This window comes from Sus scrofa, chromosome 13 (genome assembly GCF_054392235.1).
Source record: "Sus scrofa isolate SSC_HxYL_T2T_F1_AM1 chromosome 13, Sscrofa_HxYL_maternal_Yorkshire_Landrace_v2.0, whole genome shotgun sequence".
Lineage (NCBI taxonomy): Eukaryota > Metazoa > Chordata > Mammalia > Artiodactyla > Suidae > Sus > Sus scrofa.
The window spans coordinates 159152653-159171392 of NC_139395.1; the positions used below are offsets into that span (position 1 = coordinate 159152653).

The window sequence follows — 18740 nt, forward strand, 5'->3', positions numbered from 1 at the left end:
AGTACAGGACCCACGGGAATTTGGGCTTGATATGCTGTGATAGATCACCTTGTCACCTCTAGTTTCTGTGATTCCATGAGTCTCACTATCTCTGGGTAATTTGTGCTTGTCATATACAGCAGGTAAGGCTAATATATCAGTCCAGAAAGAAGCTACAAGCAGCATTTCAAGATTCAACCAAGATGACAATAACTACCCAAAGCTCGGAAACAATGTCAAATAAATTGCCCTTTGTGATTACCTTTAAGTTGAACTTCTTCTATATTTTCAATTACCTTTCAATGTATATATTAAACTCAGATTAACTGAGACATTTTTCAAGCAGAAATTGTGCGCTTTAGGACAGAGCACAATCTCTATTTGCTTTCACTGACCAGACACATCTTTAATCAAATAAGTGAATGGAGTTAGCAAGGCTGCAGGAACAACATACAGATGAGTAAACAAATTATTACCTATAAATTAAATTTGTCCACTTTTGATTCATTCATCTTCATTTATTGAGCATGTACTACATAAAATATTTTATTAATTCATTTGAATTATCATAACGAAAATAATAAAATGGAATTTCCTTTAAAACACACTATTTTTAGACTTTTCCTTGACTCAAGCAGTCCTCCTTTCCAAATCATGAAAGGAAAATATACCTAAAATCATATTGTCTTTCTGTCTCCAATTACAACTTCAGAAATCCCAGTTTAAAAAAAAATATGATCTGAGCAATGCCAAATATTTTTTATATTTAAAATCATGGTTAATTTCTAACATTTTTGAAAATTACATAATAAGCAGTCTGTCATATGAAAAGTGATTTCCAGCCCTTATAGCTAAGGCTGGAACTTAAACCTAAAGAAGAGTAGTTAACAAGGTTTGTTTTGCTGAGTGAACTAAAATCAAAGTCTTTCTTATCACAGGCCTTACCTTTTCCAGGGAAATATTCTCATCTTCTTAACCTTAAGGTCTGGCCCTTGGGGCAGGTATGTAGTTAGAATAAAGATTTAAAATAAGTCACTGGTAAAAAGAGGCATGTGTTTTATCTGAAGCTAGAGAATGCTAATAACTATAATAGTTAACATAATCTGGCTTTTTACAGAATTTGGGAGGTAAGATGAAAGAAGTAGACCTGAAAATATCTAGAATAATCTATCATCCTGCAGATCTAATGTGGATAAATTGATATCATGGGAAATGTCCAATACTTACTTTCTCGATTTAATGGTCAGATAGCAAGACACTTCCCAGAGTATTCTCATGGAGTAGGTCTTTCCCCAAGGGCACAGTGTGGTCCAGTCCAAGTTTGGGTCCTTGGGCACATCATGGGTTAAATCACTAAATTCTAAAGGTAAATCCAACCTTCTAAACAGGCACAGAAGCAACTTTATCTTTTAAGTCTGGGGCTGAAAGGTATGCATAGTTCATACTAGGCTAGAGAAAGACCTTGGAGACTATTGGCCTCCTTCACCACTATGTATGAGTTGGGGTGAGGGACAGGTCTAGTCCGGGAGTGAAGTTGTCAAATTTATCTTGCACTGGGAATGCTCTATTCAAATTCTACACAGGCTCTTTGGGCAATAACAGAGGAAAACACTCCAAGTTAGAACTCCAAACCAAATAGAATCCAGTACTTTTTTGTAATCATTGTCAACCCTCAATTATGTATGCATATGGTAGAAAGTAGTGTCTTCAATAATAAAATGATAATTTATGTTTGACTTCACAACATGTTCTATATTTGGGGTTTTTCTTTTGTTTTTGGCAACATCAACAGACTTATTTTCCTAATTAGTTTGACCCCGATTAATGTTACAATTAACATTCTCTGAGCATACATACACATACTCACACTACGCACCAATTGATGGTGGGGAGGATGCCCAGGAACATATTGTGGGATAAGGAAAGGTGGTCTGAGATTATGTTTTTGCCGTCGGCAATTCACAAACTAGATCATCAGAATCAATAGGGAGTTGGCTGCATTTATACCAGGCACTTCCTAGAGCCAAATAATCACATTAGCTAATTCGTAGCCATAAAATATATGTAGCCTCAGTAATTACTTATTAAACTAAGTCTATCCAGCACACAGAATATTTTTTTTAAACCAGGATTACCTCCTTTTACTCTTGATGCCAATCCAATTAACAAGATAATTGCCAGATCTGTCCAGACCCTGCTGCTTGGAGATCTTTGGGAATGTAACTGATCGGGTTATCTCTAGTCTGGCCACTTTGGGAAATTTAGCACAGCTTTCCTTGATTTCCTGAAAACTCCTAGACTTTTCCCCTTTCCCTTGATGGCGCAGGTGGCCTGCCCTTCCCAATAGGCCCCCTGACCCACCCACACTTGGGGTCCGACCCTGACTTCATCGCTCACCTATCTTCTCCTCGGCTTGGCTGCTCTCCGCAGTCTCCGTTGGAGGCTGGGCTGTCGCCTTGGCAGCAGCATCCTCTGCAGCAGGGGTGGTGGCGGCGGCAGCAGCAGCGGTGACAGCAGCAGGCACGTCGGCTTGTTTAGGCTCCTCCTTGGCTGGCGCGTCTTCGGCCTTGGAGGACGGCGAGTTGTCAGTGGAAGCTTTAGTGGCACTTTCTGTCTCAGCAGAGCCTGGCTTCTCCTCGGAGGGGGCAGGAGCCTGGGGGGCTGCCTGCTCAGCGGCAGCGTCGGGGGCGCCCTCCCCCTTCTTCTCCTCGGAAGGAGTGTCGCCAGCTTTGCCGGCCTCCTCAGCCTTGGGGCCAGTGGCTGGGGCCGCTTCAGCGGGAGTGGCACCTTCGCCCTCCTTCTTCTCAGGGCCATCAGCGACGGGCGCTTCATCCTTCTCATTGGCCTCCGCCTCAGCGGCTGGGGCATCACCCTTCTTCTCTCCTTTGAGCTTTTTCCTCGTTATGTGTCCACGGAAGCTAGCCTGAATTTTGGTTGCGGCCTTATGAGCTTTATCTTCTGGTTTGATGCCATCTTGTTCAATCTTTTGGTCCTCATCATTTTTTTCAACCTTTAGGGAGAAAAGCGGTGGGGGGGGGGGGGGGAATAGAGCAATGTTTATTTCCTTCAAATCACAGCATTCAACAAATACTGAAAGTCTTTTTTTCCTGTGTCAGGCACCATACTTGGAGTTAAGAAGTCAACAATACCCTGGAAATTCAAACCAAGCCTCCTTTCTTTCCTGATGAAGAATTTAGGAGAAAACACATTATTTTATGGGAAAATTTATGTCCTTTTGGCTTTCCAGAATCACTGGCATTTTTTTTTTTTTATGGCTTTCTTTGTCTAACTCAATCTCTCTCCATTGCCAAACTTAAATCAGCCTTTTTGTGGATGTATTTTGACAGTTAAAGTCACGCCTACCCTAGATTTTCATCAAAGACCTCTGAAAGATATTGGTTTTTCAGGGTTTCTGAGAAGGTCTCTGTGAAAAATTTTATGATTTAAAAAATTGTATGGTTTCTAGATTTCAGGTTTGGTTAGGAAACCAATAAGTTTGGGGCAAAGCATACATTAAAAGTTTAGAAACAAGTTCTATCAGAGCCTTGTACAAAATGCAAATGGGTTCCAGGGTTTTGAGGGATTTGTTGAGAATGCCAGTCCCAAAAATGATGTCTACTTTTTTCTATGTGTGGTTCAACCTCAGTGATGAACATACCAGACCTTTAAAATTTGAATTCAGGAAATGATCATAATTCCTGAATTTTTAAAAAGAGTAGGAAACACTGCTTCTACTTTTGAAAGGGTGGTATACATTCACTAAATCACAATTTCTTATTCCCAGAGCAATTTCAGCTTAAAATTAGTTTTCTATTATCATCAATAGAGCCATCCTAGTACCAAAGGCAAGAGACTAGAATACAAAATTTTTACCATTTGATCATGTTACGGCATAACATAGGCTGCAAATAACTTTTTTTCCACATGGAAATTAAATTGGAGGGTAGGAATAGAAAGTATAGCCATGAAAAGAAATGTCTAGGCAAGTACTCAAAATTCTGGATAGCTCCTTTGTCCACCATGGTGCCCCAATATGGTTACTTATAGTCTCCATATAATCATTATATTAAGTTCAGCTATACAACATAGTGATTCAATATTTGTATACACTGCAAAATAATCACCACAATAAGTCTAGTTAACTTTTATGAACACTGTCTCAGACACTGGGGAAATATAGCAGTGAACAATGTGGCAAATTTCCTTCAAAAGACAATAATTAAAGAATGCTTATCATGAACTAAGACCTGTGCTTGGCCCCAATCTTGACCTTGGCCTGAACTTGACCTTTGCTCTAGTTTAGAATACAAATCACAGCAGGCAAACACAAGTTATGTTTTCCACCTGTCATACCAGCTTTGCCCCAGTGACCCAGATCCTGTTTATCATGACATTGCCCTGCCTGACATTCCTTGGAGAAGCATATGGGCCTGTATTCCTTAAGTCCATCCACATGCTAGTGGGTATACAAAGGTGGTTTTGAAAATAAGCTGCATGTGAGAGTCAAAGCAGGACTGACAAATTTCCAGTAAAATTCAAGGCAAGTTTTTTTCTTTCTTAGTTAACTATTCATGTGCCCATACAAAGAATGAAGGAGTGCATTAAAAGCACTTGGGAGGGGCCTGTCTTGCTCCCTCCTCCCAGTGCCAGGCTGCCACACTGCTCAGTGCTCTGATGCACTCCCACCTTCCCTCTCTCCCGCTGCTCCTGATGACTCCTACTGGATGCACACAGCACAGTCTGGGGCACGGGATCAGCTGTCCCTGCCAGGAGCTCTCTGCTCAGAGATGGAAGCATAACCCTGTTAAATGAACAGTTGTGAATGAAGCATGAAGTCAGGATGTTATTAATTTATTTCACGCAGAAAGCATCATGTCAACATCCAGACTCATCTATTCAGTAACAATACTGAACAATGCTAGGCACCGTAGACACACTAGTGAGCAGACACGAAATTTAACTATCCACATGGGATTCTTTTTAAAATATACTTAAAAAACCTCCATCAACTGCATAATATTTAACAATCAATATTTTCCAGGAATTCAAAGGAGACACCTGACCTTGTACCCATCTTATAAAGTAAGGCCAATAGTCTAAATATGTGAGATATATTTTATATATTATATATAGATGGAGGAAGTCCAGAAAAAGAGCACCCTGGTATTTAAGGCTAAAGAGTCAGTTCAGCATCTCATTAAAATAGATTTATTTTTTTAAACTCAGCCTTGCCACAAATAAGCCTTGAGCTTAAAAATTCTTTCATTTTTATGTGAAGTTGTTGCTATCTGTGAATTAACTAATGTAGACATTCCAATGCAGTCCCTTATTTGTAGGAAGAGGGTCATTATGAATTGCTGTACTTTTTCAGGCATCTTCATCGCTATCACCTAGAATTTTACTGGCCAGTTTGTTTGAGAGCTCTGTAATTTATAAAGTCTTAAAGGAAACTTTTACTTTTCAACAAAAGCTAAAATCTTGGATGAATATTGGTTCGAAGAAGATGAAGGGTATCATTATACTAATCTGTTGGGGTCTAGTCAAATTTTTAAACCAATTAGGTAAAAGAGCAATGATTTTCATCAATATTTAAGAATCAATATTTAATAAAGCCACATGTAGAAAGTAATTATTTAATACCCAAGATTGTTGCTCTGGTTAAATTTCCTTTCCCTTTTGGGAAGAGGGAGCGGAGAGCTTTGGATTCAGTCTAAGATGCCCCAACAGTTGCATTTATTATGTTACAAAAGAGCTGTAGGCAAGAATCTATACATGCCTAAATTTCAGGACTAAAATAACATCATCCATTCAATTGGGACGTTTCAATTCATTTAACTTTTTCCAATTATCGTTGGAACACTTCATACTTCCAAGAACAGAAAAAGTCGGCCCTATATCTGCTTCTTATAGCTCTAAATACAATGATGATAATACTTCAAATTTTCTCTTAAACAGGATTGAATTTTAAATGCTTTAAGACATTGGTGTGCACCACTTTTTCTACGAACATCTTTAGTAAACCTCGGTATTTTCAATTTAACTAAGCAAAAGATATTTCTGAGAAGCTAAATTGAAGGGCCATAGTACCTTAACCAAAGTTTTCTCTAACACGCTGTAGTTTTCATGCCTATCAGAATCTTCGGCAGCCCATAAAAGAACCAGAAGAAAAGTGTGGATGGATATGTATGAATCTAACAAATATCTACTTGTGGTTCACTCTCTTTTTATTAATAATTTATTGAGGTGAAATTCATATAAGAAAATTTCACTCTATTTTTCGGCTTAGTTGGATTTGAGCCTAGTTCACAGCATATACTTTAGGGGAATGTCCAAGTGTTAAAGGAGCCCACAGTGGTGTTTCTGTGCTTGCTTTGAACCTAGTCAAAGATCAGAAATCCAGAAAACTACCCCTTATGGAGGAGATAAAGAGGGTGGGCCAACATTCTCCAGTTCTGTAGAGGAAGTATCTTCAGGATTCTGAGCAGTTCCAGAGAGGAAGTTGTCATTTAAAAGATGAACAGGCACAGCTGGGATACAAAGTCCCTAAACACTGAATCTGTCTTGAAAATCTCACTAAGGGGGTGAGGCAATGGGGATGAGGATGAGGATGAGATGAAATGAAACTCTTGTTCATTTGCCAACAATGATCATCATTTTTTAAAACTGATTTTCAGCCTAGCAAAGAGGTCTTTTTTAGTTCCTGAGCAGGTGGGAGCACAGACATACAATAACTGAATAATTCTCCAGGGGACTGTGAAACATGAAGGATGATCTGAAAATTCTGACATGGTGTGGGGGGAATTCTCTTTTCCCCTTCAGATGAATCACAGTGCTGCAGCTCCAGAGTCATAATAAGTGGGAAAGAAATGCTCATTGATTGATTGACTATACAGAAAACCAAATATCCCACATTGGAAACTGGAATAGTAATGTGAATGTTTCAGATAATAGCTGGTGATCAACATATGGGTCTTTGGCTCACTTTCATATATTACTTATTTAACATGTACAGCCCAGATACTACTTAAAGAATAGAAGTGGCATAGTCAACACAGTATAAAGCTTTACTGGTGGAGAACTCAGTTCCCATTCAAAGAGTTATCTTTTATTTTATTTTGTGTATGCATAACTCTATTTGTCCCACAAGACAGATGGAGATGAGGCTAAGAGCATATTGTAATTAGCACCTTCTAACAGAAATAAGTCAGCATATAAAGACTTTTTCTATTTTGTTCACAGCTGAATCTCCAGTTTCTAGAATGGTGTCAGGCATACAATAGATGCTAAATTAATATTTGTTGGGTAAATCCAAAATTTGAACCTCTCAATTAGTGCCATTTCAGAAAGATGATGATAGGCAAATTAATATGGGATTCCATTTTGTCAGCTTTTAAAATCATTCGTTTCCCAGTGATGGTCTCGAAGAGCAGCTGGCTAAGTTAAGTATATGTTTTCCCAACACCTAACTGAAAAGCTGACTTCATGAAGTGAGGCTGAACAAAGAAGTCAATTATAGAAATGAAAGAGCAGGGGTCAGACAAGGAGAGAAGTCACAGAACGAAAGAAATTATATTGATAATTTTAAAAGCATATAGAAATGGAAATAAATCTAAGATAAAACAACTGACATATTCATTTCCCTATGGGTTGGCTGGAATCATACTGATCAAATTTTTTTTCAAATACATCTCTCTGCTTCTTCATAAGTAAAAGAGGAGAGAATATTCATGGGGATTGTTGGAGACTCTCTCCATCCTTCTATTTAGACTTCATCCGTAAAATGAGCCCTTTGGCCTGAGGTTGTAGGCTGGAGAGGACTAGTTCCTTAGCTATTCAAAGAAGGAAGCCCCCCTTCCTTAAAGAGAGGCTGGAAAGAGGCCAGGGTTGAGATGAGGCATATAAGCTGGTCTCTTTATAGGGTCCCTGCTGGATATAATAATATGACTATACTCTTTCAGAAAAACTGTAGGTGGAGCTCCTGTCATGGCTCAGTGGCTAACGAATCTGACTAGCATCCATGAGAACACAGGTTCAATTCCTGGCCTTGCTCAGTGGGTTAAGGATCCGGCATTGCCATGAGCTCTGATGTAGGTTGCAGACTCAGCTTGGATTCTGCATTGCTGTGGCTGTGGCATGGGCCAGCAGCTACAGCTCTGATTGGACCCCTAGCCTGGGAACCTCCATATGCCATGAGTGCGGTCCTAAAAAGAAAAGAAAGAAAAAAAAGCTGTAGGTATGGCAAATGAAGGTATAAGTCACCTAACTAAATCAAATGTCAGAGTCACTGATGCCCAAGCACCAAGAATTAACTCTGGGAGGAAGGGGCTTTACCCTTGAGCTGTGGAAGCAGACCCTCTGTTGCTGATTGCAGTTTACTGCCTCTACTAGTGTTCACTACCTCTATAGGAAGTGTTCACTACCTCCACTAGTGTTCACTACCTCTGCAGGAAGTGTTTACTATATCTACAAGAAGTGTTCACCACCTCTACTGGCGTTCACCATGACTACTAGTGCTCATTACCTCTACTAGTATTCACTACTTCTACAAGTGTTCACTACTTTAACTAGTGTTCTCTTCCTCTATAAGAAGTGTCCACTACCTCTATTAGTGCTCACTACTTACCGTAGTGTTCACTACCTCTACTAGTGTTCACTTCCTCAATGAGACGTGCCCGCTACCTTTTAAGTGGCAAGCTGGAAGGAGGGAGAAGTGGACAAAGTGAGGAGACATTAAACATGCTTGTAGAGGTCTCTATGCCTAAAATGGCCACTGAGCTGGGAACAAAAGAGAGGGACTCCCCCTCAGGCCACCAAAGAGACTGGAATCACACAGCAGACCATGGGCGAGATCATGAGGCTTCTCTTGCTAACAACCAGAAGCAGCCTATACATCTGGGGAAAGACAGAAAAGCCACCTAACTGGCAGACAACCCTTGTAACACCATCACAGGTGAATCGTACCCAGTTGAGCATTCCAGAGAGCAAACCACACCCCAAGCTGCTGGAGAAGGTGCCCAGAGCCAACCAGCAGGAAGAGAAGCTCCAGAGCCCAGGAAAACTAGCCAAAATCTGCCTTCCTTTCAGGTAAGACACCACGGAATGTCTATACTTGGATGTTCATGAATATAAAACATGATGAGATAAATAATTGATTAAATGACTATGTGCTTCCTGCTATACTTAACAGTGGTTATTGCTTTCTTTTTCTTTTTTTTTCATTTTTAAAAATTTTATTGAAGTATAGTTGATTTACAGTGTTTTCCAACAAAGCGATTCTGCTTTACAACAAAGTGATTCAGTTATACATATGCACATATCCATTCTTTTTCAGGTTCTTTTCCCATATAGGTTATCACAGAATATTAAGTAGAGTTCCCTACTATACAACAGGTCCCCACTGACCATCCATTCCATATAAAAGAGTGTGCATATGCCAACTCCAACTGTTGATTTATTTTTCTTAATTAAAACTCTTTCACAAATGACATCCTAAGTCTGTAGTACTTTATAAATTTTGTTCAGTGAACACTCCAATATGTGCCCTTCCCCAAACATGGTCACTGTGGGTCTATTTACTTTGTTTTTCCTTCTTTGTGTTTATAGTCACTTGACCTATTTTATTTAATTATTAACTGAACTTTCCCTTGGACAATAAACTCTCTGGAAGCAGGGCCTTAGTTTTGTATAATCCTCAAAGTCTTGGTAGCTAAAACAATGCTGGCACATGGTTGATGCTCCAAAAATATTTATTTATATTTGTTAAATGACTGTGTGCCACACTCTGTTAGTAACCAGAGAGCATGTAACTGGGCAGCACCCAGCTAGCTAGCTGGGTGATTGCTTCTTTCTGGGAAACTAATGCTTGGGGCCATCGTCATACTCTCCAGCAGTCATATCCCTCTCTTCTCTCACATTTTCAATGAGTATTCTGCATATACAGTTAATATTTCAATTCAGTGTTCATCATAATCATGTGAGGAAACACGTCACTGTGCCTGTTTCGTCATCAAGGTGAATTAGGAAACAGAAAGGGGGCCAGTGTTACTCGGCTCTAAATGGCAGAGCCTTCCCTCAATTCCACTCTCTGTGGAATGCTTTTGAAAATAAATTGTAGGAAGCCAATATTCCCTGGTGGGTAAGAGAAAGAGCTGAAGAGTTAGATGTGTATAGATTCAAATCTCCTCTGCCACTTAATTACCAGCTCTTGACCTTGGGCAAGTTAACTTCAGTTTCTTTATCTGTAAGGTGGGGGAATAACAGGCCTATTTCACTGGGCCGTGGTGAGGATTGTATGAGTTAATGTGTATAAAGTATTTGACATGGTCCCTGATCAAAAAGGGAGAGCTAATTTTCTCATCATAATCATTGTCATCATCACAATAATCTCACAGTAATTTATGCATTATCATCAAACTAAGTCAAGACATACTAATGAGATAAATACCAAAGGAGGTTTGGCCAGGAGACCTTATTCATCTCCATGACTGCTGGCATCCTGACTCAGGGAGAGGAGTGTCCAGTTTCTTAACTCTCTAGGACTATCTATTCTCAGACAGATAAGCAAAAAACTGTTGAAAATGTGCCAAAATACTCAATCTAGTTCTTTCTTATCCTTGGGAAGGGGGCAGATCTGTTTACATTGTCAAGGATAAATGGATAAATCATAATACCACTTCTTGACTGCCTACCACACACCAATCCTCTAATGTTATCCATGTCTAAACCTCCATGTGGCCCAGCATCTTGGTGCTGGAAATTCACTAAAAGCTAGAAATCTGTCCATTCTCAAAATATATACCTTTGACCTGACATCCCTCCATCCCATAAACATGTCATAAAGCTACTATTTCATATCTCTGTCTCACCATCTAGTTATATCCCTTCTACATTCAGAAAAACAACTCCTCTGCATGTCCTGAAACCTCCTCTACTTGCTGATCTTCGGTAAAACTGTGGATGCAGCTGACTGACAGGTTGGGGGGGGGGATTATTTTAGGAGCATGTGGTCCTGAGGAGGGAGGGATGTTGAGATTTGGGATTTCCAATTCTATCCAGTGCACCCTTATTGGATAGTAGTGAAGCTCCTCCGGGTGTCATTATAACTAACATGCAGTGAGAGTACATAATACGTATCATCAGAATGCATGTCATTATTAAGCCTAGTTGATGGGAGACGGAAAAGAACTTGAGTTGCCATTTACTTTTAAAAAATGACAGTAACTTGAATTTTTATATTACAGGTTATGAAGTACGTGCAATCTCATGAAATTGTTCCTTAAGGAATTATGATGAAGGAAGCTGAGCAAGTATGCTATCTCCTTTATAAAATGAAGAAACTGAAATATGGATTGGAGGAAAACTCCACAAATGGTTGAATAGGTCTAAAACCTAGGCATTTAATCTCCTCATGTTTTAAAGAAACTAACAGAGAATTCAATCTAAGAATTCAACACTAAGAACTCAGAAGAAAAAAAGAAAGAGAGCAAGAGTCACAGAAAAAGCAACAATCCTAATATCAGCACTAAGACAACTTGAAGTACTTTTTAATGAACAGAACTGATCTACATTTTAGGTCTTATAATAGAGGTGGCTCCAGAATCTCCATATGGATAGGATTAGGGGCAGAAATAGGCTTGGAAGGGGGAACTAGGTGATTTTGCTAGAAACGGCACTTGCACAGCAAGCATTCTGCTTTGTACAGTCTGCTTATCTCTATGAGGTAGCTAGTAGGAGGATCTTGCAGTGACACTGCTATCTATCAATAATAATTTGCATACGCCTTTTTTTTTTTTTTTTTTTTTTGTCTTTTTGCTATTTATTGGGCCGCTCCGCGGCATATGGAGGTTCCCAGGCCAGGGGTTGAATCGGAGCGGTAGCTGCCGGTCTACGCCAGAGCCACAGCAACGCTGGATCCAAGCTGCGTCTGCAACCTACACCACAGCTCACGGCAATGCCGGATCTTTAACCCTCTGAGCAAGGGCAGGGACCGAACCCGCAACCTCATGGTTCCTAGTCGGATTTGTTAACCACTGCTCCACGACGGGAACTCCTGCATATGCCTTAATGCTCTATATCAGTCACCAGGTAACTGATCGCCCATTTAGAACAGTGCTTGAGAAATCTAAGGGGAAAAAAAAGACCAAGTATGTTTTCTTTCTGATTCTAGAAGTTATGATGTTATATTCTTCCATATATAGAAAAAACAATTGAATGTTTTCACTGGGGAGGGGTAAAGATTCCAGGTAAATGGCGTACAATTCTGGGACAAATAGACTTCTGTTTTAACTAAATGTCTATCACCAACCTGTTGGATAGTTTAAGGATAAATGCACAAGACCCTAGAAATGCATGACCTGGCATAAATTATTTCATTTCTTTAGAATTCAGCTTCTTTATCTCTCATATTGGGATACTAATACTTACTGGGCACAATTTCTTCAGGATGAAATAAAATACTACTGGTAAAATGCCTGCTATTTAACTACTCAATAAATAATTGCCTGGAAGAAGAAAATACAAGTGAAGTGAAAATTGCTGCTTTCTGGCAACTAGGGATCAGGTGCATTATTTGATAAATATGTCATGGTTTTCTATCTCTGATAGCTCATGGAGGAATTTTTCAGGGCTATGCATATTTCATAAAAAATAATAAACGTTCCCCTCAAAAAAGATCTTTAAAGACACTAAAATACCCTCAAATCTTTGCAGAAAATAATTGTAATAATAAATTGAAAAATTATATGGTACTCTGTGCCAAGTGCTCTTCCAAGCACTTTATTACATGTTATACACACACACACACAACTATATTTATTACATTTAATTCTAACATGGCTATGCAATGGGTGCTATTATTTTACTAGAGAAGGGACTTAGGCACAGGGGCATTAAGGAATTTTTTCTAAATCATACCGCAAGTAAGTAGCAGAATTTGAATGCAAAATATGTATACAGGTGGCATGTGAGGTGAGATGACCCTAGGAGGACAGGGCTGGTCTACTCTCCGCAGGCTTTTCTCTCTAGGCTCCCAGGCAAGGTGACAAGTGGAGATCAGGGTGGGAGAATGCAGAGCACGAGTTTGTCCTGGCTTGTGCCCACCAAGGCTGGGCTAGTTACCAAGGTCTAAAGGAAGAGGCTTCCGAGCTGTCACCTCAATTTCATCTTCCCCTGTCAAAATCTCTTTACAATAGAAAAGTACAGAGACATTTTCAGTGCAGGGGCTGTGGGATCATGACCTCATCACCCAGGTGATGCTGTGACTCATTTTCCTTGTGAAGATTTTGACAGGGAAGATTCACACTTGAGCTGTTGAGAACAGCCCAGAGACCAGGTTTCCTATTAATTCTGAAAGCAGGAGAGAGAAAATATCGGAGAGCAGACAAAGTAATACTGGGGGAGGTGTGAGGGGAGGGCCCTGGGTCAGGAATTGCCGCTATTTAATTAAAGGAGAAAAGCAGATTAATAAACTGGAATCACTCTCATTCTTATCAGAGGGAAGGGGCTGAGCAGGTGGTAAAGACTTGTTTCCAAGGCTGAGGACTGAAACCTAGCCAGAGTTACTGAATTAAACACTGCCATTTTTCTTGAACCAACTCCTCCCATCACTTGTCTCATAACTGTACTGAGGCAGATGGGGAAACCTACCTAGAACTATTCCATGGACATCAAACTTGTTGCTCTGGTTATATTTTCAAGGAATATCATACTACTTATGCCACACAGCTCCTTGGAGGAGTTGAGAGACACTGTTCATCATGGCACAAAGAACCGGCTTTGTGGTTCTGCAGTGAGAGAGCCCTGCACCTTTTGGAGTCATCAAAGGGAGAAAATTTCATCTTCTCTGTTTTTGAAACTAGGTAAGCAAATTCTACAACTTCTGGATTAATCCAGACAAACTTGCCTCCCAAGGATTTATGATAACCTGGTCTTTGAGCCAGGACAATTAGACTGAATTGGGTAAAAATAAGGAAGTGTTAAGTCTGATTCTGAGGTCTAGAACTCAATGAAAATTACTTTTTCTTCTTGATGTAGAGACAACTGTGAGATGTGCCATGACCCTTTCCTATGACCCAGAGTGCCATACAGAACACTAAGTCTGTGTCTGGCACTGGGAAACCCCCAAAATGGGGAGCTTTACAAACGCATCGTAATGTGAGTAAGACTTGGAGATGGGTCTGAGCTCCAGAGTTCCAGGAAGGTAGCATGATGCAACTACTCTTCCCACAATTCTGATTTACTCATCAGAAATCAATGATGTTCCTGTGTCAGCTCAGAACTAGACCCAAGGCTAGGAATACAAGAGTCCCAGGGCAATTCAATAACTATCTCTCCCTGTGGTTGGGGCAACTTGATGGCTCTATGCTAGAATAATCCTCTAGCTTCTCCCAAAGTCAAAGTCATAGGAAAAGTCCTGTCAAACCCTGGTAACTGCCTAGTATCTCTGCAACTTTTGGTAAATGGGTACACAGCAGCCTGGCTATACACCCTGGAAACATACAACGGAAGGTTTAAATCACCGTGGAGCATCAAGGTAATGATGGGGTGGTTGGTGGCAGTAGTGGGTGTGCTAAAAAGACCTAGAAGATGATTCTCCTTTTACCTGAAATTCTACCTTGGAGCATTATTCCCTTTTTTTAAGTGGTAAGCAGACACTGAAAGTTAACACTATAGAAACTCTCTTAATCAGGCCTGTCTTCCACTCTACGCTACATATCTTATCAGATTAAGCTAAACTGAATTATGGTTTTATTATAACATCTCCTTCCCTATACCTGTCTCCCCCCCCAAAAAAAAAACCCTTTAAATATTTCCATTGCTTATCGAGCTAAGAAGATAAGGATTGCTTTATTTAAATTTTGAGAAATTCATGGAATATACCCAGTCTATCCTTCCTGCTTCTCTTGTGAACACACCTTTTGCTTTAACCAAGTAGATCCACATGCTGCTCCCTGAACACACTCCTCACTGGGCCAGTTCTGCGACCTCACACATCTCTCTGTCTTATGTGTCTGCTGAAACCCCACACACCCTTTTGATGCTTCCTAATCCTCATCTTGTTGGCTAGAGAGTTTTCTCACATCTTCCTCAGTGGGCAGTGCAGACATCAGCAAACTTTCTGATTTACAGCCAGTCTGACAGATGGACAGGTAATAACCTAGACTTGCAACTGGCATTCTGAATTGGAAGGGTCATTGGAAGCTCCAGTTTGTAGCTGATCTGTCAAAAATGCAGCTAACAACCAGGGCATATGACTGGTGTCTGAAGTGAAGGGCACCTTGTGGGACTGAACACTTAACCAATGGAATCTGCTATCTCTGGGTAGACAGTGGTGGAATGGAGTGAACTGCAGGACACCTTGCTGGTGTCTGGAGAATTGCTGGTGGTATGAGATACTCCCTACCCCACCCCATTGGAATTGGGTTCAGGACTCTCTTTTTTTTTGGTCTTTTTCCCATTTCTAGGGCCTCTCCCGCGGCATATGGAGGTTCCCAGGCTAGGGGTCGAATCGGAGCTGTAGCTGCCAGCCTACACCAGAGCCACAGCAACACGGGATCCAAGCCATGTCTTTGACCTACACCACAGCTCACAGCAACGCCAGATCCTTAACCCCACTGAGCACGGCCAGGGATCGAACCCTCAACCTCATGGTTCCTAGTTGGATTCGTTAACCACTGAGCCACAACAGGAACTCCAGGACCCTCGTTTTAGAGGCCAGCATTTATTGATCACTTTGCTAAGGCACTGAGCTAAATGTTTTGTATGGAGAATCTCATATCAAATGCATGAAGTAGATAGTATGATAATTATAATGTATGAGATAGGTGGTAATAACCTTAGAGATGACAAAACTAATACTTGGGGAGTTTCCATATTTAATAAAGGTAGAGTTGGGATTTGATTATTTAGGCAGTCAGATTTCAGAGCTCATCCCCTCTACTGCTCTATAGCCTCTATCACTTTTTCACATAGTAAGGCCCTAATAAAAGCCTGGTTGAATGTATGTTACATTTTTTTTTTTTTTCCTTTTCTTTTAGGGATGCACCTGCAGCATATGGAATTTCCCAGGCTAGGGGTCAAATTGGAGCTGTAGCCACTGGTCTACACCACAGCCACAGCAGCACCAGATCTGAGCCGCATCGGTGACCTATGCCACAGCTCACTGCAACTCCAGAACCTTAACCCACTGAGTGAGGCCATGGATCGAACCTGCATCCTCAAGGACATTATGTCAAGTTCTTAACCCACTGAGACACAATGGGAACTCCATGTGTTACAGTTTGGATGAAAGTGCTTCTTTCATGAGAACAGCTTAGAACAAGATAGACTGAAAAAGAGCTCACAGAGCAACTGAAAGAGCCACAGCAGAAAAGCTGCAGAGACATGAGAATTGGGTGCCATGGAGGCTTGCCTGCCTTAGAAAGGCCCTGCCCTGTTGAGACTATTTGCTCAACTCAGAGGGTGCACAGAGACACTCTGACCTGAATCCGGGTATTACAAGCATCTGGCCAATGCTGGACAGAAGCCACTGACTGGTAGGAAAATGCATAAAGACCTGCTGAGCCCCGTGGGCAGGGCCAGGCCTGTGCAAACAGCATGCCAGCTGCACTCCCAGAAGGAGAGAAATGAGCCGCAGCTGGGAGGCCACTTGTTCAAGAGAAAAAGCACTTTTTTTTTTTTTTTTTTTTAATCATCAGTGTTGAGCAAGTTGCTTATGTGTGAAAGATTTTGTGGAAGCGAGTTAGATAGTGCTAAAGTCACTAGACAAAAGATCACACCCTCCAGCTCAAGATACCTGTCTCTAGGGACTATTTCTAACAGTCTCAGGTCTGGAAGAAGACAAAGCAGTGAAAGGCATCCAGATGAGCTGAGGGAGCGCGCGGTGACCTGGTAACAGGAAAAACAAGGTTCCTGAAATCCCTGGGGCTGTCCTATCTGTGAGAAAGGCAAGGCAAGAAGGAAAGATGCTGTCCACAGTTTTGCACCTCAACATAAGGAGTGCCTGCACCTGTACTTCTAGGAGCTGGGCAGCAATGCACTCTCACCGTACCCCAGATCCACTCATCAGGATCTGTATTTTCATAAATCTTTTGCACAGCACAGTGTGAAATACACAGGCCCACAATGCTTGGATAAAACACACCTGTCCTGGAAGACCCACAATTCCTTTTGAATATCTCTTTAAGTGAAAGCACAATTTCAGAGGTGTCTCTATTATGAAATTCAAAGAAATAAGAAGCAGCAGGTAAATTAACAAAAGCCCCCCATTCACAATGAGGAGACCAGGGTTGTAAATGTGACACATCCCATCTCAACTGCAACTTCGTGGAAGTCTCTTCACCTCTCTGGGCCTCTGTTTCTGCGTCTGTGCACTGAAGGAACTGACTAGGAGATTTGAGTCAAATGTTCAAGGCATCTAACTGTGTGCAAAAGTATATATGTCCCATTTTTCTATTTTCCCAAAAAAGAAAGTATCAGAGAAGTTGACTCTCACCAAATCCTGTTCAATGGCCACTTGAACTTCGTTTGTCTCCTGCCTTCTAAAATTATGTAGCACACTGAACATACCATGAGACTAATATCTTTCTTAAATGTGCCAGTCCCCAGAGAGAATCACCAAAGTGAGTGAGCACAGAGTTTGTCTGCTGGCAGCATCCTCTGTGCCCAGACTCTTCATTTTTCACAGTTCAGGGTGTCTTTGCTTCTGTGCTTCTATGAACTAGCAAATGATCCACCTCGTTAGGAAAGCAGACACCCCCTCCCTTTAAGCACCTAATTCCAACCCTCTCAGAATGCAAGAACACATAATTCATCAGTCAACAAAAAGCTGCACCTTCCCCAAAACGCTTGCAGGAGAGAGTGAAACATTTTAAAGGAACGCATTACTCAACAATTTTGAAAGCCAACTTGTCAGTCTATAATGGAAAATCTGAATGAAATCTACTGTCCTAGTTGGGGCGGGGGGGATAAAAAACAAGACTGCTAAAAATAAATAAATAAGATATGCAAATCGCTCATCCTTTGCCACAGTTGGCTTCAACCTATTTAAACAAGAAAAAGAGGTCAGAACACAGGGAGAGAAAGCTCTCCCTCATCACTTGCAAATGGGGTTGCTCTTCCCTCCTCTGTAGTTCCTCCATTCTCCCAGGTCAGGATCGAGCCATTTCTGCCAAGAGGTCTATGGCAGCAAACTGAAACGTAGACAATTTTCACGTCCCTGTAAATGATCCATTTGACCAGAAACACAATAGAATCAGTCAGCCAATCCCCCAATAGAGAACCAACTCTGGGTTCTATACTTACTTCCTTGGTCCTTACCCTCTTTTTATTTTTAATGTTTTAAAAATATTTACTTATTCATTTATTTATTTATTCAATGGCCACACGTGAGACACACGGAAGTTCCCAGGCTAGGGGTCAAATCAGAGCTGCAGCTGCTGGCCTACACCACAGCCATGGCAATGCTGGATCTGGGCCACATCTTTGGCCTGCAGCAACCTAGGATCCTTAATCCACTGAGCGAGGCCAGGGATGGAACCAGCATCATCACAGACACTATATCATGTTCTTAACTCACTGAGCTGCACCAGGAAATCTATGTTCCTTATTCTTTATGCTATAAAAGCATCCTGCCTTCTGCCCCATTTTGCAGATGTCTTGACCTTTAAAACCAGAGACTGCTGGCTTCAGGAAGTGTTCAATAAAGTTTGTTTTTATCACCTACATTGTCTTCTTTAATCATTTTTAACAATAATATTGAATGA

At 40.9% G+C, this 18740-nt stretch overlaps 1 protein-coding gene and 1 long non-coding RNA gene across 2 annotated transcripts in view; both read right to left on the reverse strand.

Moving 5' to 3' along the window:
* Positions 1 to 18740, reverse strand: part of GAP43 (growth associated protein 43) — a 93813-nt gene that overhangs the window by 37836 nt on the left and 37237 nt on the right. The window contains exon 2 of the mRNA NM_001244335.1: positions 2377 to 2989. Coding sequence (NP_001231264.1) covers positions 2377 to 2989 — 613 coding nt within the window. The remainder of the gene's footprint in view (positions 1 to 2376; positions 2990 to 18740) is intronic.
* Positions 3304 to 8967, reverse strand: LOC146397728 (uncharacterized). The gene is made up of 2 exons (XR_014824840.1): positions 8751 to 8967; positions 3304 to 8149 (listed from the first exon to the last, which is right to left on the reverse strand). It is a non-coding gene; the product is annotated as an uncharacterized LOC146397728 (long non-coding RNA).